Source organism: Dama dama, chromosome 9, assembly GCF_033118175.1.
Source record: "Dama dama isolate Ldn47 chromosome 9, ASM3311817v1, whole genome shotgun sequence".
In the NCBI taxonomy this organism is placed as follows: Eukaryota; Metazoa; Chordata; class Mammalia; order Artiodactyla; family Cervidae; genus Dama; species Dama dama.
Genome location: NC_083689.1, coordinates 59,345,295 through 59,370,702, shown reverse-complemented (window position 1 = coordinate 59,370,702; position 25,408 = coordinate 59,345,295). Strand labels below are relative to the sequence as shown.

General features: G+C 41.4%; 1 protein-coding gene across 1 annotated transcript; it reads left to right on the top strand.

Moving 5' to 3' along the window:
• Positions 1-4,931: 4,931 nt before the first annotated feature.
• GRXCR2 (glutaredoxin and cysteine rich domain containing 2) lies at positions 4,932-22,228 on the top strand. Its single transcript, XM_061149437.1, has 3 exons — positions 4,932-5,267; positions 11,848-12,069; positions 22,046-22,228. Exons 1-3 carry the CDS (start codon positions 4,932-4,934, stop codon positions 22,226-22,228), a joined length of 741 nt encoding a protein of 246 aa, XP_061005420.1.
• Positions 22,229-25,408: the final 3,180 nt, after the last annotated feature.

The following is a 25,408-nucleotide window of genomic DNA, read 5'->3' as shown; positions in this document are numbered from 1 at the left end:
GTAGCTTATCTCTTCTCCAGGGGATCTTCCTGACCCAGGAATTGAACTGGGGTCTCCTGAAATGCAGGGGGATTCTTTACCAGCTGAGCTTCTATCAAAGTTTTTAAACGCTGTTTGTAGCCATCAGCAGTACATCAGATTTTTTTTTCCTGCACTTGGAGAAACGGAAACCAGATGAACAACAAAAACAGTTCTTCTGTGGATCTGACATCATAATCTGTGAGTTTCACAATGAGACAAGAATGATTTAACTTTGATTGTGACTGATAGAGACACTAATGGCAACTGTTTGGTTAGTCTCTCATGTATGAGAGGATGGCAAAAAGAGGGGGATTGTTAAATTAATTATACAAGGATGCTGTTAAATGGGTGTGGCTTTAGTGCCATGGGGGCCTATGTCAGCAAGTCAGAGTCTAAGCCTGTAAATGTCTCATGGTCACAAAATAAAAAACTCCTAAGGCTGAGCAATCACAAACAACTAGGCTATGAGCTATCAGCCAAACAGTGACTGCCTTACTTTGCTTATGTCTCTTCTTTATAAACCCCTCTGCCCTTGGGACTTTCCTGATAGTTCAGTGGTTAATAAGACTTCACCTTCTGATACAGGAGGTGTGGGCTTGATCCCTGGGAGTTAAGATCCCATATGCCTCATGGCCAGAAAAACCAAAAGGTAAAACAGAAGTAACACTGTAACAAATTCAATAAAGCCTTTAAAAACAGTCCACATTAAAAAAAAAAATCTTCTAAAAAAAAATTGTCTCCACAAACTCATGTTGGTGGAGCACTCCTAACCACTTCTGGATTGATGCTGCCTGATTCAAATCAGTTTTGCTCAAATAAACTCCTAAAATTAAAAAGAAAAATCATCTCCTTAAAATAAATTATTGGGTTGAAATTAATGAATTTTTTTCATTTATTTTCCTCCTGATTATCAAGGTAAGATAAGTTTATCATAGTCAAGTAAAATATAATGAAACTGGGAAGGAAAAAATAGTCTTTCAAAGTCTTCCACCTGGGGGCAACTCATGTTAATATTTTGACATTATTTCTTCTGATTCATGCGGTTATTTTCTCTTCTAGTAAGGTTCAAGGATGTGAACATTTTTAAGGCTTTGGATAATACTGCCAAAATTGCTTTCACTTTATCAAGTGAGGTAAGTTGTGACTGTCCTAAAAAAACCACGAACATCTAAAAATTATCAAATAAGCATGATTGTTTCCAAACTTCTGTGATTTTAGTCTAACTCTCTACAAGTCTGTTTGTGAACATGGGAATGGGCATAAAAATGTACAAAACAAATGTTACTTGGAACACTCATTGCCAGCTTTTGATTTTTTCATGTAACTAAAGGATTCATTTTTCATAGTCAGGATCCTATCCAATTCCATTGTGTTCATAATTCTAACTTAATTTAAGCTTAACACATTTTCAACGTGGCACAAGTACAACTGTGCGAAATGCATCAACATATACAGTCTGGTTGAAGTCTACCCTTTTGAAAGGCTAACTTTTTAATGGCATTTATCCCACAGGCAGTGGAAAATGCCTGTATAGGTAGTCATGGAAATCCACTCTCTGCTCCTTCTGGATAAAGATAGGCTGTCAGACATTTACTAATTACTTGTTTCCTGGCAGGAATAGGGGAAAATGTTCTCCTAGTTACGTCTTCCCAGTCTTTTTCATGGCATGGCACCCTTGGAAATTAATGATACTTGTTCTTTACACTGGAGGAAATAAATGAGGCTGATGTAATCCAAGGTGATGACCTGGAAGCCTGGGGTCACACTGGCCTGTCCTAAGGACTGAGGGATCCATGCTCTAGGGTCCTGTCATCTGTTCATGGCACATCAAGGCCACCTGTGTGTCCAAGGGCCTCTACAGTCATGTATCTTTTGACATTATGAAGGCATATCTTTCTTCCTTTCTCTCCTATTTTTCAGAGATTGATTGATGAGTTTATTTTGGCTGTGGTGGGTCTTCGTTGCTGTGCGTGCACTTTCTCTAGCTGCGGTGAGCAGGAGCAGCTCTGTGTTGCAGTGTGTGGGCTTCTCGTTGCAGTGGCTTCTCCTTGTTGTGGAGCTCAGCCCTCAGGCTCAGCAGCTGTGGCTCGAGGGGTTAGCTGCTCCCCGGCATGTGGGATCTTCTAGGATCAGGGATCGAACCAGTGTCTTGTGCGTTGCAAGGCAGATTCTTAACCACTGGACCACCAGGGAAGCCTTCTTTCTTATTTTAAAATCTTGTTTCTCCCTCTCTGCCTGTTGGTATATGTGTGTTGATGTGTGCATGTTTAATCTATTACTTGCATTGATTACACAAAGACCTTATAACTGGGAACCCCCACCTTAGTAGATATGTAGATGTTTTTCTGATAATGTTTTGGTGTTACCTCTGCAAAATATGCTCAGCTCCTGTTCCCAAAGTTTTATTTATTTGATTTCTCTCAGCTGGAAGTCATCCTAATTACTGAGTTCTATTAAATACCAGGAAAGAGAAAGTCGCTTAGTCGTATCCGACTCTTGGAGACCCCATGGACTCTACAGTCCATGGAATTCTCCTGGCCAGAATACTGGAGTGGATAACCTTTCTCTTATCCAAGGGATCTTCCCAACCCAGGGATCAAACCCAGGTCTCCCACACTGCAGGCAGATTGTTTACCAACTGAGCCACAAGGGAAGCTCAGGCACTTTGATAAAAAGAAGGGATAGAGGAATGGTCAGGAGAAGGCACTGGCACCCCACTCCAGTACTCTTGCCTGGAAAATCCCATGGATGGAGGAGCCTGGTAGGCTGTGGTCCATGGGGTTGCTAAGAGTCAGACACGACTGAGTGACTTAACTTTCATGTTTCACTTTCATGCATTGGAGAAGGAAATGGAAACCCACTCCAGTGATCTTGCCTGGAGGATCCTAGGGATGGGGGAGCCTAGTGGGCTGCCATCTATAGGGTCGCACAGAGTCAGACACGACTGAAGTGACTTAGCAGCAGTAGCAGAGTAATGGTCAACATAGCTTGTGACTCTGAGTGTTCATAGTTTGGTGGAGGGGGACACAGGAGTGGAGAGAGAAAACAAGTAGTTGTTAAAGGTGGTTGGTCCAAAGGCCCTGGTCTCCTCCCTGGGGCAGATGGAAAGGCTTCCCAGGAGCTATGATATTTGAGGTGTGACTTGAAGGATGAAAGTTTGACATCCTAATCAGGAAATAGAGTTTGTACTGGATAGGAGACAGAAATCCATGGTTTTGAGAAATAACTGAGCTGACAGTATGCCTGGAACACCAATTCCAGGCGGCTCCTATAAGAGAGACAAGGGTCAGTCTAGAGGAGAAGGCAGGGTTTGGTTTTGAGGAACTTTGTCTGCTGCATGAAGAGTTAGGACTTTTCAGATTTGTGTTTTGGAAGCATCACTCAGGCATCTGTATGGTTGGACTTATGGGTGGTGGCGAGGTCACCAGGAAGCTGCCACAGTTCTGAAAACAGAAGTGACAAGGGCTTGACCTTGGGCTGGATGGGTGGGGGTGGATGGAAGAAGGTAGTGGCGACAGAATCCATGGGAATGGCTGCAAGGGTAGAAGAGAAGTCTGTCTGGGCAACTAAGTCAATGATGATGTCATTAGCAAGGACAGAGAAAGCCTTAACCTCCACCATGTCAACTCTTCAAATCCAACTTGTTTTTTTAGACCTAATCCAAGGGCCCTTTCTTTACAAGCCTTCTTGCATCCTTGTCTCCTGATGGGCCGCTGTCTTCCCAGAATAGTTCTGGTAGTCAGCAGTGGACAGTTTGCTCCCTAAGTAGGAGGCTGTTATTTCCTATGTGTTAAGTCTGTTTCCTAAACTAGATTGTAGGACTGTCATTCTCAAGCCCCATGTCATGTGCTTGTCTGATATTCATCCCAGCAACTTTCTCAGTGTCGGCCATTTACTAGTGCTGTCTGGAATAGGCAAAGGGGCCTATGCTATGATTGCAAACGAAATCGTAAATAAGCAGTAGATATAAAGTGGGGCTTTCCTGGTGACTAAATTTCGGCACTCCCACTGCAGGGGACCCAGGTTCCATCCCTGATCAGGGAATTAGATCCCACATACTGCAGCTAAAGATCCTGTGTACCACAATGAAGATTAAAGATCCTGTATGCTGCAACTAAGACCTGGTGCAGGCTAAATAAATAAATAGTTTAAAAATAAAATAGAAAGTAAATGTGTGTTGGTTAATATAGGAGTAGAAAGCTCAGATGAACCTGTGACTTCCTTGTCTAGGGCTCCATGAGACATGATTTGAAAACTTTCAACTTGGTGGATTGATCATGGGTTTTGGAATTACTTAAGAACTGAGTTTGAATCCTCGATCCATCACTTACTTGCTGGAATAGAGTAAACAAATGAAGAAGCTGCTCCGAACCTGGCTTTCCCTTCTATAAAACACAGATAATGACACTTTCATTGCAGATTTATTGTGAGGCCACAGTAACATAATGCATTTAAAATCTCTGGCACCTCTTAAATGCTAACTAAGTCATAGTTATCATCACTTCCCTGGTGACTCAGACGGTAAAGCATCTTGGTTGTTGGTAAGAATAACAAGACTCTTGCTAACTGATCCCTACTGAACTGGTTAATTGTTAGTCTATGTAAACCTACTCATGCTCACGTTAAGAAAAGCTGAGGTTGGGGTGAAGTTATGGGTGAGCTTGGGATTCAGAGGGCACCCAGTCTTGTCTTATGCTCCATCTGCTCCATAAGCCTGCAATCACCTGCCTTTGCATGGAGGCCCATCAATATTTAATGTGTGGGTGTCAATTGCTGTAAACCGAGCATGCCTCAGCACCAACTTGAATTAATTATATGCAGGAGGAGTGAAAATAAAATGCCTTTTTCTCAGAGCCCCAAGTTTCACTGCTACGCTGAAGCCTGAAAACCACAGGGTGAAATTTCTGCTGATGGAGGACCCCGAGAAGAAGCTGACCCAGAAGAGTGACGGCAAACCCCGGAAAGTCCGATTTAAAATCTCGTCCTCCTACAGCGGCCGTGTGTTGAAGCAAGTCTTTGAAGATGGGCAGGAATTAGAGTCGCCAAAGGAGGAATACCCTCACAGTTTCCTCCAAGAGTCCCTTGAACCAATGGATGGTGTTTACGGATCTGGGGAAGTCCCGAAGCCCCAACCGTGCTCTCCCAAGCTGACTGCTCAGAGGATCAGTGTGTTTCGAGAGGGTAGTGCCTACACTTTGGCAGGCAGCCAGCCTTTCTTCAATGATTACAAGGCAAATGACCATAAGGTTGGTATTGCCCTTGGTGTGTAAGCTTTAAGGACTAAAACCTTAGAGAAACACCTAAATGTTTCAGTTTGTATCTTGCTTGTGCTTGGGTACCAACCAGAGCTTTTGTTGTTGTTTAGCCACTTAGTCATATCTGATTCTTTTGCGACTCCATGGATTGTAACCCACCAGGCTCCTCTGTCCATGGAATTCTCCAGGCAAGAATACTGGAGTGGGTTGCCATGCCCTTCTCCAGGGGATCTTCCCGACAGAGGGGTGGAACGCGCGTCTTCTGTACATCTCTTGCATTGCAGGCAGATTCTTTACTGCTGAACCACCAGGAAAGCCCAATCAGCTATAGGTGCACCAAATGCCAAGCCACTATCAGAATAATATTTCTGGGACAAAAATAACATTCTTGTTGACTACTTGTTGGAAAGTGCAAAAAGTGTAGCTGGTATTCAACTTCCATCCAGGGTAACAAATTGTAATTGGGTGTTCAGCTGGGATGTCTTGGTAAGTAAATGAAATAGAGATACAGCGGCTTTCAGGTTGCCAGACTGCTGTTTTAGAAAATTATGCTGTAAGGGGTTGTTCTTTTTCCTGGAAGAGTTAAGTGTTTGAAGGTGCTCACTTTACTCCAGCCGATTATTTAACTTATGGTTTATCCATATCTTGCTTTGTTTCTTAACTGCCTCCTGCTGCCTGCTTTTAAAAAATGCTTGTTTGTTTATTTCTTTTGCCTTTCCATTGCTTGTTAGCAGGAATCCTGGGTAGGTGGAACCCTGGGAAGAAATGGCGAAAAGCAGGTCAGCCAGAGGAAATGTTATATGTGGAAGACATTTGAGCTAATAGTTAGATAGAAACATGTATTTTATCTGTGAATTTCAGTTATTTTCTCCAGTACCAAAGATCATCAAAAGCCCATACATGATCTTCTTTGAAGCTAGAAGAGCCTGGAACATATTCACTGATTTCCACAAACTACTAGGTGTGCATGTTTTCTGCTTGCAGGAGGACTCTGAATGCCTTGAAAAAAAAAAAGCTTAAGTGCAATTATATAATGTACCGGGTTATTAATGAATAGCACACCAGGATATGTTTTCACCTTAAAACGTAAAATTCAGGTCATTACTCTCTAATCATTTATATTGTTCTTTTCCTAAGGGAACAGGTTATATAGCGATAGCAGAGAAATGTACTGGCCTTGTTGGCATTAGTAAAAGTTTAATTATGAGCATGTCCACACTTATCAAAGATAATACCAGGTTTCTTATTGATATTCAAGGGGGCTGGAATGAACAATTCCTTTTGTTAGTGGAGTGACTTCTGTGTTAAAGGCACTTCTGCATTAAAATCACATTCTACCTCATTGGGTCTTCTCCACAACCTTGAGGAGAAAGGTTGTGAAAAATGTAGAGTCGTTTCCATTTTACGAATGAGGAAAATTGAGTTCCAGGTTGTAAGGGACTCACCAATATTACAGAGTTAGAATAAGATTTTAGGTCTTCTAATTCCCTATGTTCTTGGCCCTATGGAATGTTCTTTTTAAGAGAATAAGACCATTAATAATAGTGATGATAATAATTATAATAGTAACCATTTTTCAAGTGATTTTTATGTCCTGGGTACTTGGTTATGTCTTGTACTTACAGTACCTCTTTTTAACCAGCTTTAGAATTTATAAAGTCATAGTTTATGCAAACCTTGCACAAGTCCATGGTTTATAGTATTGGACTGCTTGACCTTCATCAGTCATGTGTCACACTTGGCATGTATGTAAAGGTATGGTTAGGCATGGACTTGATAAAACCAGATACCTGAGTCTTACTGGCAGCACTGTACAGAGGTTTTAAACACAGTACTCTTTAGACCAGTTTCAGGGTTTGATTTCTGCCTGTTCTGGTTATCCTTGGTTTCTTTGTGGCATGAACAAATGCCACATCCAGCTGCTAGCCAGTCTCTGGGTGTGAGAGAGGTCAGGTTGGATTCTTGCAGCTCCACCCACTGAAATAGGTTGTCAATGCAGTGCTTGGGGAAAATAAGGAAATTAGAACTGGAAAATCATGATTTTTCAATAGTGAATCCAACTGTGAAATAACCCTTAGTAAATATTGGCTTTGCAGCAACATTGGGTAGCAGTTAAGCACAGCAATTAAAAAGAAGGGCTCTGAACTTGAACAGATATTTATATACCAGTGTTCATAGCAGCCCAATTGCCCACAGGTGGAAGCAAATATCAGTCAATAGATGAATGAACAAACAAAACATGGTATATACATATAATAGAATGTTATTCAGCTTTAAAAGGAAGGACATTTTAATACATGCTACAACATGGATGGATCTTAAAGACATTATGCTAAGTGAAGTAAACTGGTCATAAAAAGATAACTGTATGATTCCACTTGTATGAGGTACTAGCACTGTCAAATTTGTAAGACAGAAAGGAGAATGGTGCTTGCCATGGGCTAGGGAGGGCAGAAGGTGGAGTTTAAAGAGTACAGAGTTTCAGTTTGGAAATGAGAAAAAGTTCTGGACATGGGTGGTGGAGATGGCTGCACAACAATATAAACGTGTTGATGCCCCTGGGTTGTACCTTACAAAAGGTTAAAGTGGTATGTTTTATGTTATGTGTATTTTATCATAATAAAATAATAATCATAAAAAGCAAGGCTCTGATGTCAGTTAAACCTGGACTTGATGTCCGTCCAGCCCACTTACTCTGTGAGCTTGGGCAAGCCACTTAACCTTATGATAATAAAAGTACATGCTTGCAAAGATTATTGTGATGATTAAAAATATAAAAGACATGAAAGTACTCAGCACTGTGCCTGGCACACATTTTTATGTTCAGTACGTGTTACCTACCACTGTGATAATGACCAGGTTCTTATTAAGGAAATATTGAGGCTTTTAAAATTTAATGTGATGGATAGAGAAAATCTTACAAACAGATATTTCAAGGATTTGAAACTGACTGAAGTATATGTATGTGTGCATGCTTAGTCATGTCTAACTCTGTGATGCCATGGACTCTAGCCCACCAGGCTCCTCTGTCCATGGGATTTCCCAGGTAAGAGCACTGAAGTGGGTTGTCATTTCCTCCTCCAGGAGATCTTCCTGACCCAGGGATCGAACCTACGTTTCCTGCGACTCCTGCATTGGCAGGTGATTCTTTACCACTGAGCATTTTACCCTAAGTATAAGGGTCATTAAAAAAGATGAAAGGGAGGGACTTCCCTGTGAACCAGGGGCTAAGACTTGCTGCTCCCAATGCAGGGGGCTGGGATTCCATCTCTGGTCAAGGAACTAGATTCTGCATGCTGCAGCTAAAGATCTTGCACGCCACAATTAAGACCTAGAGCAGCCAAAAAAGTGGGGGTGGGGGCGGAGCGTGGGGAGGGGGAAGGAAAGTAACACTTATTGAACAAGAACTTTCTGTACTGTTATGCAATTTCATTCTCATAATAATTTTGGGAGGAAGAGTTTAACAAATGGAAAAACAGAAGTTCATGGGGGTTAAATAACTTACAGACTTCACACAGTTGTCAAATAGAATTTGAACTCAGATCTGTCCACCTCCAAAGCACATTGAGTTTCTAGTCCCAACAAGACATGTCTGCATTTAAACACAGAGCAGTGGAAGGTTGCATGCTCCCTGAATGGCAATCCCAGTCCCATTTTTTTTGACATCAGAGTATTTATGAATACTTAATCTTATATAAGTTGCCATTCCAGGATTATGGAATAAAACAAAAATGTCCTGGCTCCATCCTGGCCCTCTATAATGTAAGAGTGTGTGTTCCTCACAGGCACTTGAGTGTAACTGGATAATGTGAACTTTAGTTACACCCAGAGAGTTTCTTTAGATGCAAAGAACTTGGCTGTCAGGGTAACTGAAACTTAAACACGCCTTAAAGGTGATTTGGGATCCTCCATCTTGGGAGTATATTAAAAATAAATTTACTATCCTGGGTGTCTCAGATGTTGTCCAGCTGAGAGACAGGAGGTTGGGCCAGATGAGTGAAGTTTGTTTTTTTCATATGTTAAGACTTTTGGAAAACCAGCCTTTTGTACGAAAAAAGCTTCCGAGTAACTGAACCTCTTCAGCTATTACTGGAAATAGAAATGGAACCTTCCAAAGGTACCACCATCTTTATCTTCTGATGCTCAGAAACTGATAGTCCAGAGTGTGAAACAGGAACCCAGCCTGCATCAAACAATAGGAAATGGAAGCTGCCACATGATCCCTTGACAAGAGGGAGAGGATACAGGGCCAGGTAGGAAGCTTGTGGCTTCACTAATAATTATTGAAAACTCTGTGGGTGTTTCAAGGAAGGGGACCTGAAGATTGAAGTCCTGCTCAAGCCAGGTTGTGACTGAATTCATGAGGGCTAAATAGGAGACTGCTTAACTGTGGCATCTAAACAGATTTGGTTTATAAAGTTCTGTAAAGGCAGGGCAAAACATTTCATGCTGGGGAACGTAGCTATGTAGCATGATTAATACTAACTGCAGTAAAAAACACTCATCATTTGCATAGTATCTTCAGCTTTTGCACACTCTGTTTAACATATTTTTCATTGCGCCCTCACCCTTAGACGTTGATATAATTAGCCTCAGGGGTGAGAATTAAAACATTTAACCACAGGAACATTGAGGTCAGCACAGAAGTCAGGAGAGTGTTGGGGCAGGGTCCTGATACCTGGGATCCTGAGCATTAATGTCTACACCACTGGGTTTAGGGGTGTGAGAGGCTCCGTCAGGAAAGGAGTTTGAGAAATAGGAAGGTGCTCAGGAGTCTCAGGACAGCTCCTGATTATCAGCTAGTAAGGAAATACTTGTATGTTTTAGTCACACTTTGTTTGTGGTGTTGCCCACCATTTGGCTCTCGGCCCATTTGCATGAGAACATTGAGGTCCTGAGAGACCAAATGGCTCTCCTGTATCTCACGATTGGCGGACAGTGGGATTGGGATACAGTGTTGTATCCCCTCTAAGCTATCTGTGAAGAAGTATGTGTTCTTAGTTAACTGATGTCTAAACACTTCCTGCCCGGACTCCTCTACTGCCCTGTAAAATTGTCCAAGTTGCTTCTCAGCAAATGATGAAGTAACACATGATAAATCTATACAAGGGAGCATAAGCTATTAATAATGATGCTGCAGGCTTCCCGGGTGGTGCAGTTGATAAAGAATGCTCCTGCCAATGTAGGAGGTGCAAGAGATGCAAGTTCAATCCCTGGGTCAGGAATATTCTGTGGAGAGGGAAATGGCAACCCACTCCAGTATTCTTGCCTGAGAAGTCCCATGGACAGAGGAGCCTGGTGGGCTACAGTCCATGGGATCACAGAGAATTGGACATGACTGAGCACGTACACACAGTATTTTTATTGACATAAAAATGTTTATCATATATGAATAATGAATACACACACAACATATATATGGGTAATCTTACTTGGTTGAGGGGATGTTTGTGAATAGTATAGTGTAGGTGCTAAGAATATGGACCTTAGAGTGAGACAGACTTGAGTTTAAATTCCAGCCACAAACCCTGAATAACTCTGCAACTTTGGAAAGCTCGTAACCTCACTAAGCCTCAGTCTCTTCTTCCATTAAATGTACAGAAATCGTTGCATCAACATCATAGGGATGTTTGGGAGGGAAGTGAGGTGATGTTTGTAAAATGCTTAGCATGATGCCTGATGTTCAATAAATGCTATCCACTATAATAATAGTAGATTCAATAAATTGTATCTACTATTATTACTTATAGGACTTCCCAGGTGGCTCAGACAGTAAAGAATCTGTTTGCAGTGTGGGAGACCCAGTTTCAATCCCTTGTCGGGAAGATCTGCTGGAGAAGGGAATGGCAAGCCACTCCAATATTCTTGCCGGGAGAATTTCATGGACAGAGGAGCCTGGCGGGCTACAATCCATGGGATTGCAAAGAGTCAGACATGACTGAGTGGCTAACACACACATTATTACTTATGCATAAAAACTTGGAGAGAGATTTATTTATTTAAAAAATTCAATGTATTGATTTCTCACAATCAAATACTGCCAGCTAGCATTACTTCCACTCATGTGTCATTAAAAACAAAAGGATATTTCCTTGGTATTTTCAAATGGTGTATTATACAATAAACAAAAAAAATTAGAACTTAAAATGTATCCCTAATTAATTATATAAACCGGTAAATTTTTTAAGAAGCATAACTAATAATTTGGTTTCTGAGAGATTTATTTTTTAAAAGCATTCCTATATATGCATAAATCTCTCACTCTGCCCAGCCCTGCACCAGCTCCCATGGTATGTAGTAGGAATAGAAGCTCAGGACCTTGTCCTGCAGAGCCCTACGTTGTAGTCATGTGATTAGTTCAGCTTTGGTTACCATCAACAGGAAATAAGAAGCTGGCTATCAGGGTTTTCAGACAGAACAGAGAATCTAGGGAATGAATTGTAGTTTGGGGTTGTGATGGGACCCCAAGTGCTGAATGGATGGTGTATCTCTTTCCTGGGATGTTGAAGGGGTTCTTCAGCCCTGTATTTGGTGACTGGGGCATCACCAAACTCATTCTTCATGTCTCTAGTCCCCACCTATTATAGATTTTGGAAAGATAATCATCTACACAAATAACCTGAAAATCATTCGAACTCCGATGGACAAGAGAGATTTCATGAGGAAAATGCTCCAAAAGGAAGAGGAGGCCGAGGAAGAGTCTCTGATGAGCAAAGAAGAAATCTATGCACACCAGAACCATGGTCCTTTGCCAGAGACGGAAGGCACCTTCCCCCATAACCAGTATCCACAGGTGTGTCTCCACAGTCCACTGCTCTGTGCAGGGCTGGCCCTATAGCCCTGGTCTCCAAATTTTTTTGATTGTGTACTCTTTAATGTATGGTTGAATATGAATACCTAAGATGTCTAAATGTTAATAATATTGGGGAATTTTAATTTTCTTTTATTATAGTGTTTTATCATATTTTATTGTTAGCAATAATAGTTACAAGTCCATATTGCAAATACAATTTGAATTATTTTGAATGATTTCTTTAAAGATCTGATTAGGTTTATATTGTTTTCACTTTGCAGTGTGGCTTAGGACAGCCTGTTCTAGACATGGAAAAAAAAATTACCTCTGTCCTTTTCTTATGGGTTTGCTTGTGCTTCTTTTATTGGTTAATACTCAACCCACAGTTTCCCTGAAGAAATCTAACAAAGCTACTTGTCTTTAGGTTTCATGGAGATTCAGTTCAGTTCAGTTGCTGAGTTGTGTCCGACTCTTTGCGACCCCATGGACTGCAGCACACCAGGCTTCCCTGTCCATCACCAACTCCCGGAGTTTGCTCAGACTCACATCCATCGAGTCGGAGATGCCATCCAACCATCTCATCCTCTGTCGTCCCCTTCTCCTCCTGCCTTCAATCCTTCACAGCATCAGAGTCTTTCCCAAGGAGTCAGTTCTTTGCATCAGGTGGCCAAAGTATTGGAGTTTCAGCTTCAGCATCAGTCCTTCCAATGAATAATCAGGACTGATTTCCTTTAGGATTGACTGGTTTGGTCTCCTTGCAGTCCAAGGGACTCTCAAGAGTCTTCTCCAATACCACAGTTCAAAAGCATCAGTTCTTCAGTGCTCAGCTTTCTTTATAGTCCAACTCTCACATTCATACCTGACTACTGGAAAAACCATAGCTTTGACTAGGCAGACCTTTGTTGGCAAAGTAATGTTTCTGCTTTATAATATGCTGTCTAGGTTGGTCATAGCTTTTCTTCCAAGGAGCAAGCATCTTTTAATTTCATGGCTGAAGTCACCATCTGCATTGATTTTGGAGCCCAAGAAGATAAAGTCTCTCATTGTTTCCCCATCTATTTGCCATGAAGTGATGGGACCGGATGCCATGATCTTAGTTTTTTGAATGTTGAGTTTTAAGCCAACTTTTTCCACTCTCCTCTTTCACTTTCATCAAAGGGCTCTTTAGTTCCTCTTTGCTTTCTGCCATAAGGGTGGTAAAATTTGCATATCTGAGGTGATTGATATTTCTCCCAGCAATCTTGATTCCAGCTTGTGCTTCATCCAGCCCAGTGTTTTTCATGATGTACTCTGCATATAAGTTAAATAAGCAGGGTGGTAATATATAGCCTTGACATACTCCTTTCCCAATTTGGAACTGGTTCATTGTTTCATGAATTTCATAACTGTTGCTTCTTGACCTGCATACAGATTTCTCAGGAGGTAGGTTAGGTGCTCTGGTATTCCCATCTCTGGAAGAATTTTCCACAATTTATTGTGATCCACATAGTCAAAGGCTTAGGTGTAGTCAATAAAGCAGAAGTAGATGTTTTTCTGGAAGTCTCTTGCTTTTTTGATGATCCAATGGATGTTGGCAATTTGATTTCTGATTCCTCTGCCTTTTCTAAATCCAACTTGAACACCTGGAAGTTCACAGTTCATGTACTATTGAAGCCTGGCATGGAGAATTTTGAGCATTACTTTAGTAGCATGAGATGAGTGCAATTTTGCAGTAGTTTGAACATTCTTTGGCATTGCCTTTCTTTGGGATTGGAATGAAAACTGACCTTTTCCAGTCCTGTGGCCACTAATGTGGCCACTGTTTTCCAAATTTGCTGGCATATTGAGTGCAGCACTTTCACAGCATCATCCTTTGGGATTTGAAATAGTTCAACTGGAATTCCATCACCTCCACTAGCTTTGTTCGTAGTGATGCTTCCTAAACCCACTTGACTTCACATTCTAGGATGTCTGGCTCTAGGTGAGTGATCATACAATTGTGATTATCTGGGTCATGAAGATCTTTTTTGTATAGTTCTTCTGTGTATTCTTGTCACCTCTTCTTAATATCTTCTGCTTCTGTTAGGTCCATACCATTTCTGTCCTTTAATATGCCCATCTTTGCATGAAAAATTCCTTTGGTATCTCTAATTTTCTTGAAGAGATCTCTAGTCTTTCCCATTCTATTGTTTTCCTCTATTTCTTTGCATTGATCACTGAAAAAAGTTTTCTTATCTCTCCTTGCTATTCTTTGGAACTCTGCGTTCAGATGGGTATGTCTTTCCTTTTCTCCTTTGCTTTTAGCTTCTCTTCTTTTCTCAGCTATTTGTAAGGCCTCCTCAGACAACCATTCTGCCTTTTTGCGTTTCTTTTTCTTGGGGATAGTCTTGATCACTGCCTCCTGTACAAAAATCACAAACCTATATCCACAGTTCTTCAGGTACCCTGCCATGGAGATTAGTTTAGTTCAATCTAAGCAATAGCATCTATAAGTCCATTAGACCAGATATTTGTGAACCACAACATGTTGTAACATGCTGAAAGTGAGTGAAAGAGCAGGGTTGTCATTGTCACGCTATGTAAAGTGAGAGAACTCTACATTATGCATGCAACAGGGTCTCTTGGGTGCTACCTTTGTTAAGTTAAACCCAACCTAGTGAAGGTGCCGATGTCACCTTGTTTGTTAAAAGTGGATGTCACATTTTCTGCTGAAAATATTATTAAAGCTTCTTACATTCTTTTCAAAAGGTAAGATAAAAAAAAAAAAAAAAAAAAGGTAAGATAAAAATAGTTCAAAGGTGACACCTTTCAAAGGTGTGCACTCCTTAGAAGCCATTGCTTAGACATGCTCAGACGAGCAGGAAGGTGATGACATTCAGGAGTTCACAGTGTGAAGTTGAGAGTGGGAAAAGCAATTTTGGTGAATGTAAGCAAAGAGCATAAAAGCTTATAAAACAGCGGAAATGAATTTTCCCTCTTTGGAGTCCATCTCTTGGAACTTGAAGCTGAAACTACCATGGGTTAGCATGACAAAATGGGCCAGGGTCTTCCTCACCCTTGAGTGATGTCCCCACCCTGGGAGGGTTTAGGGGACAGGAAGGAGAAGGCCATGCCCAGACTCCAATTCTTCTCACAACCATTCCTGTCTCTTTCAGACCTGACCTCATACTTGACAAGATATATTTGAAATGCAAATCTGATCATGTGGCCCCCTTCCTCATCCTTTCCCCCCACCCAAAACTTTCAGTGGCCACTCATCACTTGGGATAAAGCTGAAACTCGTCACTAGTTCTAGAAAACACTGTGGACTTGCCTTCTTCAGCCTCATGACTTAAACAGATCTCTACTCATTCTCTCTGCCCCAGATCCACTGCCCATCTGCTTACCCCTCAGAAGCTCTTTGTTCTTTCCTACCAGAGCCTACTTCCTTGTTCCTAGAATATTCTCTGGACTCCCTACCTCCTTGCCCACAGCCCCTTGAGATCTCGGTGGAGGCATCACTTCCTCAGAGAGACTTCTCTTGGCTTCTGTGAGGATAAAAATCCACAAGGATGGTCTCCTCAAGTCCCTGTGCTCCCCGCCCCCACATTTGTAATCTTACATTTATTTGTGCGATTGTTTGGTTAATGCTTGCTCTTACTCACTAGGATTTGGTCTCTGTGAGGGCAGGGAGAATGCTTATGTCGGGTGTGACATAGTAGTTCCAATGCCAAAAAAAAAAAAAAAAAAAAAGATCCTGGCATCTAATTAGGTGCTCAGTAAATAGTAGGTAAATATTTTTGGAATTTGGAACCAAGTGCCAAATGATAAGAAATATTCTTCCTTCTCTTGTCTTCTCTATAGTACTATTCAGAACCTAGCCTAGTAGAAAGGCAGACAGCTAAACTTTGTGATACTAAGCATCACCATCCCACTTTGAAATTCATTAATTCTATTCTTTTTCCACACCATATTGTAACTTGTAGGAGCATGTATTTTCAGAGGAGGACCAGAAATGCAGGTCACACTGCAGGGCTGAATGAAAAAGCAACAACAGGCCTGCCATGACAATTACCTTTAAATTCAATCTGGAGAGAACTATGTATTTTTTTTGGCTCTAATGCCATAAACTAGGACAGAGATATGTAGCAAAAAGTTCCCATGAAAAGTTGCACTTCACTTGCCTGTCCTCTAAGCTCTGTTTTAAATTGTTATTTGTTTGCCCCATCTCTCATGCAGTAAATGCCCAGACAACTTTTATTCTAAAACACAGGGTCAGAGAACATCAAGGAGCCCATTCTGACCAAGAGACTCTTTGTTGTATTATATGGAACAGGGAGACAGTAGGGTCTTCCTTGATGAAAGAGCGGGGCCAGGCTAAAAGCCAGGCTAAACTTGAACCTCTATATTAACTACAAAAGGAAAAGGAGAGGAATAATTGAATTGAGCCACAGGGAAAAGTAGAAGAGGAAAAATCTTGCCTCGTAATCAGTGGGTTTGAACCATAAGTCATCTGGGCTTCTTTATGCTTCATGTGATCTTACCTTTGAAACAGAATGATAATAATAATAGCTTCCATTTTAATACAAAATTTTTAAATAATTTTTAAAATTTATTTATTTATTTTTGACCGTTCTGTGTCTTCATTGCTTTCTGTGGGCTTTAGCTGAGACAAGCAGGGGCTACTCTTCCCTGCGATGCTCAAACTTCTCATTGCAGTGGCTTCTCGTTGCAGAGCACAGGCTCTAGGCACACAGGCTTCAGTAGTTGCAGCTCTCAGGCTCTTGAGTGCAGGCCCAGTGGTTATGGCTCACGGGCTCTGAAGCTCAGGCTCGGTAGTTGTGGCAAACGGGAGCGCTTGCTCTATGGCACATGGAATATTCCTAGACCAGGAATTGAACCTGTGCCCCCTTGCACTGTTAGGTAGATTCTTATCCACTGCATCACCAGGGAAGTCCTGACATTTTTTGAGGGTTCATGTTAGCCAGGCATCATGCCCATGCAATAGTCCGTTTCATTCTCGTAAGGACTCTGTTTGGTAGTTATTATCTGTAGTCTCATTCTGCTGCTGGGGAAATAAGGGCTCAGAAAAATTAAGTAACTTGCCAGAGGTCACCAGAGTCAGTAGTCAAACTCAGGTCCATCTGGTCTTAATCACTCTGCTCATCAACCCCCAGATTGTCTCTGATTCCCATCTTAAAGGCTGAGTCTCTGAGGAAAGCCCTTTTCTTGGTCATGGAGCTGGTGAGAGATGATGTGGGCAGGTTTGTGGGTTCTAGACCCTAAGCTCTGCCGCGCAGCTATGCTCCATGTTCTTTTACTAAATATTTTCTATGGAGAGTTTTTTAAAACATCAAGAATGGTAGATTCTATCATGCATGTCTAGTATAGAGCAGAGGCTGAATAAATACCTGTTGAATTAACTGAATAATTAAAAAGGATATGGAGAGGAAACAGTTGGAAAAAGTGTGGTAACTAGGCTAAGAGTGGAAACTCCAGTGAAACCTCTAGCAATGTGTCATATAACCAGTGACATAAGATGAGATTTGACTGAGATTTGTTCTTGTTCTTTATGACTTGCTCACCAAGTCATTTAGTTAATCTTTTACCCTGGCATTCTATCCAAATGAATTTTTGGATCACCTGTATAGCATTATGGTAGGATTTTACTGTATTTTCTTTGACAACATTGACTTATATCATTAAAATCTCGCTGAGATCATAGGACTTCCCTGGCAGTCCAGTGGTTAAGGTTCAGGGGACATGGGTTCGATCCCTGCTCAGGGAACTAAGATTCTGCATGCTGCTCAGCACAGCCGAAAAAAAAAAAAAAAAAACCTCGGTGGAATCAAGTGCAAAACAAAAATATGATGGATTTGGCAGAAAAAGAATGGAGCATGGCAATTTAATTTTGGCAGATATATTTATAAGACCCTGATATATATATAAGGACCCTGATGCTGGGAAATGTTGAGGGCATGAAGAGAAGGGAGTAACAGAGGGTGAGATGGTTGGATGGTATCACCAACTCAATGGACTTGAGTTTGAGCAAACTCCAGGAGATAGTGAAAGACAGAGGAGCCTGGTGTAGTGCAGTCCATGGGGTCTCAAAGTGTTGGACATGACTTAGTGACTGAACAGCAACAACAAATATTTATTTTGCATATTTTAAGGGAAGAAAACAAATTTCCCCACTGTTACTATATCAAAATATGGCAACAATCAATAAAGTATTATAAAGGGTGCTTGAATATCACTTGGGATTTTTGTCAGCTAGATAATCACTTCCATTCCCTACATCTAGAATAAATAAAATAAAACTCAATATCTTCTTAGGCACTTTGCAGTGCAATGGGTCAATTTTCAGAACTTAGGCCTCCCTCTTCAGAGTTGATTTTTATTGTAGGGTTACCAAAAAAGCTGTGCTAGCTGATTGAGCCACCCAGTGGACTTCAGCTCTCTTGTTAGTTCCTGGAACTTAAGAACAGTAAGGGCTCTCCAGACATTGTTGTTTTGTTTATTCATTTATTTTTTGTACTGTGCCAGGCATTGCGCTGACTCAGGAAATGATGGAGAAAGGAACTAGCCTGGAGCACTTCCTATCTAGTCAGCAGGAACTTTCAGGGGGATGTGAGACCTACCAGGCTGGGGGCAGTAAAGGAGGGTGGAACTCCTGGTTTGGAAGTGTGAGTGGGCAAGCCTTCCTGGAGGAAGGGCTGCTAAGCTGACATCTGAGAACAGGCAGGAGTTGGCTGGGTTGAGAGTGGGAAAAGGTCCCTCCAGACCAGCTAGAGAGATACCTAAGAATGAGAGCCTGATGAAAGAAGTAATTGAAAATGTACATCAGTTAAGAAGGCTGGGTTTTAACCTGAAGTTGACTTGGTGGGCCGGTGTTCATGACAAGGTTTCTTGGGTGCTTTCTATGTGGCAATCACAGCTGTAAGTAGCTTCATGACATTGGCATCTATGGGGAGAATATCCCACAAGACCAGAGGCAGAGACTCTGCTGAACTCATGCCAGAATTGATAGGCATCTGGATTAGGATTGTGGTTATGGAAAAGGGGAAATGGGATGGATTTGACAGATGTTCAAAAGATGAAATAGGCAGGAATTGGTGCTGAATTCACCTAGTATTGATCTGGTATTGCCCCTTATTTCTTAGAAGGCCATGGTCTGTGCATGGTCATGGCATGGAAGAGCAAAAATTGCAAATTTCCTTGAGCTGTCTTAGGGGAAGAGCATGACCGTAGCCAAGGGACACAGTCTGGTGTCCCTAGGAGGAGGGGAGTCAAGGCCTGCAGATTTACTGGCAAGTTTTAGAAAACAACTGACTTAAATGGAGAACATATCCTATGCCAGATAATATACTATAGCATTTACGTAGCCTCATTTAATATTCCAGCTACTCAGAGAAGTAAGCAATACCTGCGGAAATCAGAGGTTGTTGTTGTTCTCTACCTAAGTCATGTCTGACTCTTTGTGACCCTGTGGACTGCAGCATGCCAGGCTTCCCTGTCCTTTAATATCTCCTGGAGCTTGCTCAAGCTCATGTTCATTGAGTCAGTGATGCTATCTAACCATCTCGTCCTCTGTTGTCCCCTTCTTCTCATGCCCTCAATTTTTCCCAGCATCAGAGTCTTTTCCAATGAGTTGGCTTTTTGCATCAGGTGGTCAAAGTATTGGAGCTTCAGCATCAGTCTTTCCAATGAATATTCAGGATTGATTTCCTTTAGGATTTATTGGTTTGATCTCCTTGCTGTCCAAGGGACTCTTAAGAGTCTTCTCCAGCACTGCAGTTCAAAAACTCAGCCTTCTTTATGATCCAGCTCTCACATTCATATATGACTACAGGAAAAACCATAGTTTTGACTAGATGGACCTTTTTTGGCAAAGTGATGTCTCTGCTTTTTTAACATGCTGCCTAGGTTTTTGTCATAGCTTTTCTTCCAAGGAGCAAGTGTCTTTTAATTTCATGGCTGCATTCACCATCCGCAGTGATTTTGGACCCCAAGAAAATAAAATATGTCACTGTTTCCATTGCTTCCCCATCTATTTGCCGTGAAGTGATGAGACCAGGTGCCATGATCTTAGTTTTTTGAATGCTGAGTTTCAAGCCAGCTTTTTCACTTCCTCTTTCACCATGGACGGAGGAGCCTGGTGGGCTACAGTCCACAGGATCGCAAAGAGTCGGATACGACTGAGTGACTTCACTTTCTCCCTCATCACGAGGCTCTTTAGTTCCTCTTCACTTTTTGCCTTTAGAGTGGTATCTTCTGCATGTCTGAAGTTGTTGATATTTCCCCTGGCAATCCCGATTCCAGCTTGTGATTCATCCAGCCCAGCATTTTACATGATGTATTCTGCATATAAGTTAAACAAGCAGGGTGACAATACATAGCCTTGGCCTACTCCTTTCCCAGTTTTGAACCAGTTCATTGTTCCATGTCTGGTTCTAACTGTTGTTTCTTGACCTGCATACAGATTTCTCAGGAGGCAGATAAGGTTGTATGTATACTATCTCTTTAAGAATTTTCCACAATTTGTTGTGATTCACACAGTCAAAGGTTTAGTGTAGTCAATGAAGCAGAAGTAGATGGTTTTCTGGAATTCCCTTGCTTTTCTATGATCCAACAGATGTTGGCAATTTGATCTCTGGTTCCTCTGCCTTTTCTAAGTCCAGCTTGTACATCTGGAAGTTCTCAGTTCACATACTGTTGAAGCCTAACTTGAAGGATTTTGAGCACTACCTTGCTAACATGTGAAATGAGTGCCATTGTACAGTAGTTTGAATATTCTTTGGGACTGCCTTTTTTGGGGATTGGAATGAAAACTGACCTTTCCTAGTCCTATGGCCACTGCTGAGTTTTCTAAATTTGCTGACGTGCAGAGTGCAGCACTTTAACAGCATCATCTTTTAGAATTTGAAGTAGCTCAGCTGGAATTCCATCACCTTCACTAGCTTTGTTCATAGTAATGTGTCCTAAGGCTCACTAGACTTTACACTCCAGGATGTCTGGCTCTAGGTGAGTGATCACACCATTGTGGTTATCCAGGTCATTAAGATCTTTTTTGTATAGTTCTTTTGTGTATTCTTGCCACAGATCACAGGTAAAGAAACAGATTTAGGGTGGTTAAGGGAACTGTCCAAGGTGCACAGTTGATGTCAGAGGCAGGCCTCAGCTCCAGGCTGCTGACTTCAGAACAAAGCTCTTTAATCACGGAGACTTGTCATGGTTCTCAAAGAGAATAAAGATAAAGTACTGCTGGAATTCAGCTCTAAGCTCTGAAGGATTGCAACATTCACTCATCCATCCACTCAGGCACACAGAAAAACCTTGAGCACCTGCTATTGGGTGACTGCGATGAGGGGTAACATATGGAGTCCACAGAGCATGATCTCAAATGCCTGACTCTCTAGGATCCATGCCTGCTTCCTCCTCTTCAAACTGTGTGCCCACTGGCATATGACTGAGCTTCTCAGGGTCTCTTTTTTCCATCTGTAATATAGGGATGGTACTACTTCCACTATCTCAAGGGGGTATTGTGAAGATTAGACGAGTTGTTGATAGAACTCAGAAGAGCGCCCAGGGAATTCCCTGTCTGTGCAGTGGTTAGGACTCTGCACCCTTTACTGCCGAGAGCCTGGGTTCAGAACAGTGCTTGGCACCTTCTAGGAGTTCTACAGGTGTCCTCTGTTTGGCAATGAGAACAAGAAGTCCTTCCCTTACAGGCACAGACATAACATGTCAGATAGTGACAAGAGAGATGAAGGTCCAGTTGGGGAATGCATGGCCTGGTGGCTGGGGCTGCAGTCTTAGAGAGGTCTTCTGGGTTAATCTCTGATAAAGTGCCGTGACTGTTCTGTGCTCCTGGCCGGTTCCCCTCACTGGCATTTATAGGAAGCATTTTCCTTTAAAACTAACCCAGCCTTTGTGGGTTCCCAGGGCTGTGTTGACTTGCGTGTGAACAATGGATTGAAACTGCTGTTGTGATGTAACCCTGACCTGTCTCTTGCAGGAAGGGGAGCATCCCGAGGACAACTGTTTCCACTGCCGAGGGTCGGGCAGTGCCACCTGCTCTCTGTGCCACGGCAGCAAGTTCTCGATGCTGGCCAACAGATTTAAGGAGTCCTATCGGGCCCTGCGTTGCCCTGCCTGCAATGAGAATGGCCTGCAGCCTTGCCAGATCTGCAATCAATAGCCTGTGGGTTTCGTAGGTCCACTTTGATGGCATCCTCCCTGAAGTGATTTCTGATAAACTGCTCCTCCTCCATCTCCTCCTCCCTCTCCCAGCAAGGAAGCCGTCGTGGCTGCAGCATTTCCACCGCTGACACAAATCAGTTACTCGATCACATTTTGTGAGGCTGGTAACTTCTCCACGTGGGTCTAAGTGACAGAGGCATTTTTGAATTAGAGTCTGTTTTGCAGCTGTTCTAAAATGATCCTTGTAGAACCATGCACATGTATCTCACTTGACTTAGCTCAGTTTTCTCCTTGCACAAGTGAACAAATAAATGTACAGTTCAGGCAGCAGTTTGAAGTCATTTTCCAGTTGGGAGTTATTTTGCAAAATTATGCAGTGAGAAAGGAATTAAAAAAAAAAAAAGGCAGGTTTCTTAGGAACTGAATTCCTGAATTTCTTAGGAATTGAAATGCTTATAATGCATTTCAAATTGGTCAAATTGCATTTTTTAATTAGCAGAAGAGGAAAGGGATGCCCAATGCTGAATGCACTAGCATGTCACTGAAAACTAAATAGGATGTACACGGTTCTTGCTGAAGACAGAAAGCTGAGGAGGCCTTTTTATTCAAAGTCCTGGGTCTCTCCCTTTGTGATGTGCTAGGGTAATATGCATGCAGGCAACAACCAGTGCTACTTCTTAGGACAAGATGAGATAAGATATTTCTGTGTGCCTCTGAACTACTGAGGTTATAAGCCAAGTCAAAACCATTTATGATAAATTTGGTGCTTAAATGTGTGTATGTGTCTGTGTATGTGTATGTATGTGTGTGAAATGACTTCTTCCAGCCCCTAAATTATTACCAAATAAATGAATTTATTTTAAGGCTAAGATATAGCCATGATCTCTTCATAAAAGACTATGAATACATTATAGGTATCTATTGGAAATTAAAAAAAAAAAAACAACTAACCAAGGCTGTTTAGCAATTATGTTTCTACTGTCTATGAATACACAAACTAAGAATAATTTTTCCTCTTAAAGTTGGTTGTAAAATTAGAAAAAAAGTTTTGTTGATGAACTTTTGGAACTCTAACAGCCCCTCCCTCCCCCCTTGAGAAATCCATTATCTATTGAGGCGCATCATTTTTTATGGTAATTATTTTGATTTTCTTAACTTTCTCAAGATTTGTTTGTTATTCTCTATATTCAGCTGTTAAGATAATTCAGTAGTGGAGTGCTTTTCAGACAATATAAATACTTCTTATAAAAATGCCATTTACATAGACATGGATGGTCCTATAAACTGTCATACAAAGTCAAGTAAGTCAGTAAAACAAATATTGTATAGTAACACATATATGTGAAATCTAGAAAAATGGTACAGATGAACCTATTTGCAAAGCAGAAATAGAAACACAGACATAGAGAACAAGTGTATGGACCCAGGTGAGGAGAGGAGGGATGGGATAAGTTGGGAGATTGACATTTACATATACACACTGTTGATACTGTGTATAAGCTGGATAACAAATGGGAACCTACTATACAGCACAGGGAGCTCTCCTCAGCCCTCTGTGGTGGCCTAGAGGGGAAGGAAATCCAGAAGAGGGGATCTATATACGTATAGCTGATTCGCTCTGCTCTACAGCAGAAACCAATACAACGTTGTAAAGTAACCATACTCCAATAAAAATTTTAAAAAAGGTTACCTCTTAAGAAAATATTAAAATATTTTTTGAAAACATGAAAATTTTGCCTGTTCTCTTTTAGCGAAAACAATGGAACTGTTGCTCACCAAATTTCTTTGCTTCTGTGCTTAACCATTTCCTAACTGTTTATCTTTTCTTATAGCTATTGGCCCTTCCTGTCTTTTCAGATACCAGAGGAAAGAATGATGTCAAGAGACCCTAAGACTTTTAAGTGTATTCTTCTGCTTTTTAACAGGGACATTTGACAACAGATCCTATTTATTGGATGTGCAAGAAGGTATTACCCAGTGCTTGATGTTCAGTTACCCAGATGGGCACCATGCTTTGGTATCTTATGGGACTTGGAGTTTTGGTGGAGGAGATGGATATATAAATAGATAATTACCATACAGTGTGACAAGTTCTGGAAAGGGGAATTTCAGGGAGCATTTGGAGCACATAGAAGGGATACCTAGTATAGACTGAGTGGGGTTAGAGTGGCTTTCTAGAGGAAGCGGTGTGAACTCTGCTGGCTTCTTTTCCTTACTCCATGCTCTTAAAAGCCTTTCATACATTTAATCTCATAATAAATATGTCTAGTAATGATTAAATTTATTTATTCAGTCAATTATTTATTGAGCACTGAGGATGTATTAGTAGACTAAACAGACCAAATTTTGGCCCCTGGGGAGCTTATATTTTGGTGGGGTGATATTGGCAAAATATATGTATTTAGAGACAATATGCTACTAGAGATCAGTGGAGAAGTAACTCTAGAAAGAATGAAGAGATGGAACCAAAGCAAAAACAACACCCCGTTGTGGATGTGACTGATGATGGAAGTAAAGTCCAATGCTGTAAGGAGCAATATTGCATAGGAACATGGAATGTTAGGTCCATGAATCAAGGCAAATTAGAAGTGGTCAAACAGGAGATGGCAAGAGTGAACATCACACATTTTAGGGATCAGTGAACTAAAATGGACTGGAAAGGGTGAATTTAACTCAGATGAGCATTATATCTACTACTGTGGGCAAGAATCCCTTAGAAGAAATGGAGTAGCCATCATAGTCAACAAAAGAGTCCAAAATGCAGTACTTGGATGCAATCTCAAAAATGACAGAATGATCTCTGTTAATTTCCAAGGCAAACCATTCAATATCACAGTAATCCAGGTCTATGCCCTGAACAGTAACACTGAAGAAGCTGAAGTTGAACTGTTCTATGAAGACCTACAAAACATTCCAGAACACCCAAAAAAGATATCCTTTTCATTATAGGGGACTGGAATACAAAATTAGGAAGTCAAGAAATACCTGGAGTAACAGGCAAATTTGGTCTTGGAGTACAAAATGAAGCAGGGCAAAGGCTAATAGAGTTTTACCAAGAGAATGCACTGGTCATAGCAAACACCCTCTTCCAACAACACAAGAGAAACACAAGACTATACACATGGACATCACCGGATGGTCAATACTGAAATCAGATTGATTATATTCTTTGCAGCCA

Bases quoted from the DNA above. Each gene is read 5' to 3' on its own strand.
- GRXCR2 (XM_061149437.1), top strand. From the start codon at position 4,932: ATGGAGGACCCCGAGAAGAAGCTGACCCAGAAGAGTGACGGCAAACCC. The intron at 5,268-11,847 runs GTTGGTATTGCC...TCATGTCTCTAG, and splicing joins ACAAGGCAAATGACCATAAG to TCCCCACCTATTATAGATTT. The intron at 12,070-22,045 runs GTGTGTCTCCAC...TGTCTCTTGCAG, and splicing joins CCCATAACCAGTATCCACAG to GAAGGGGAGCATCCCGAGGA.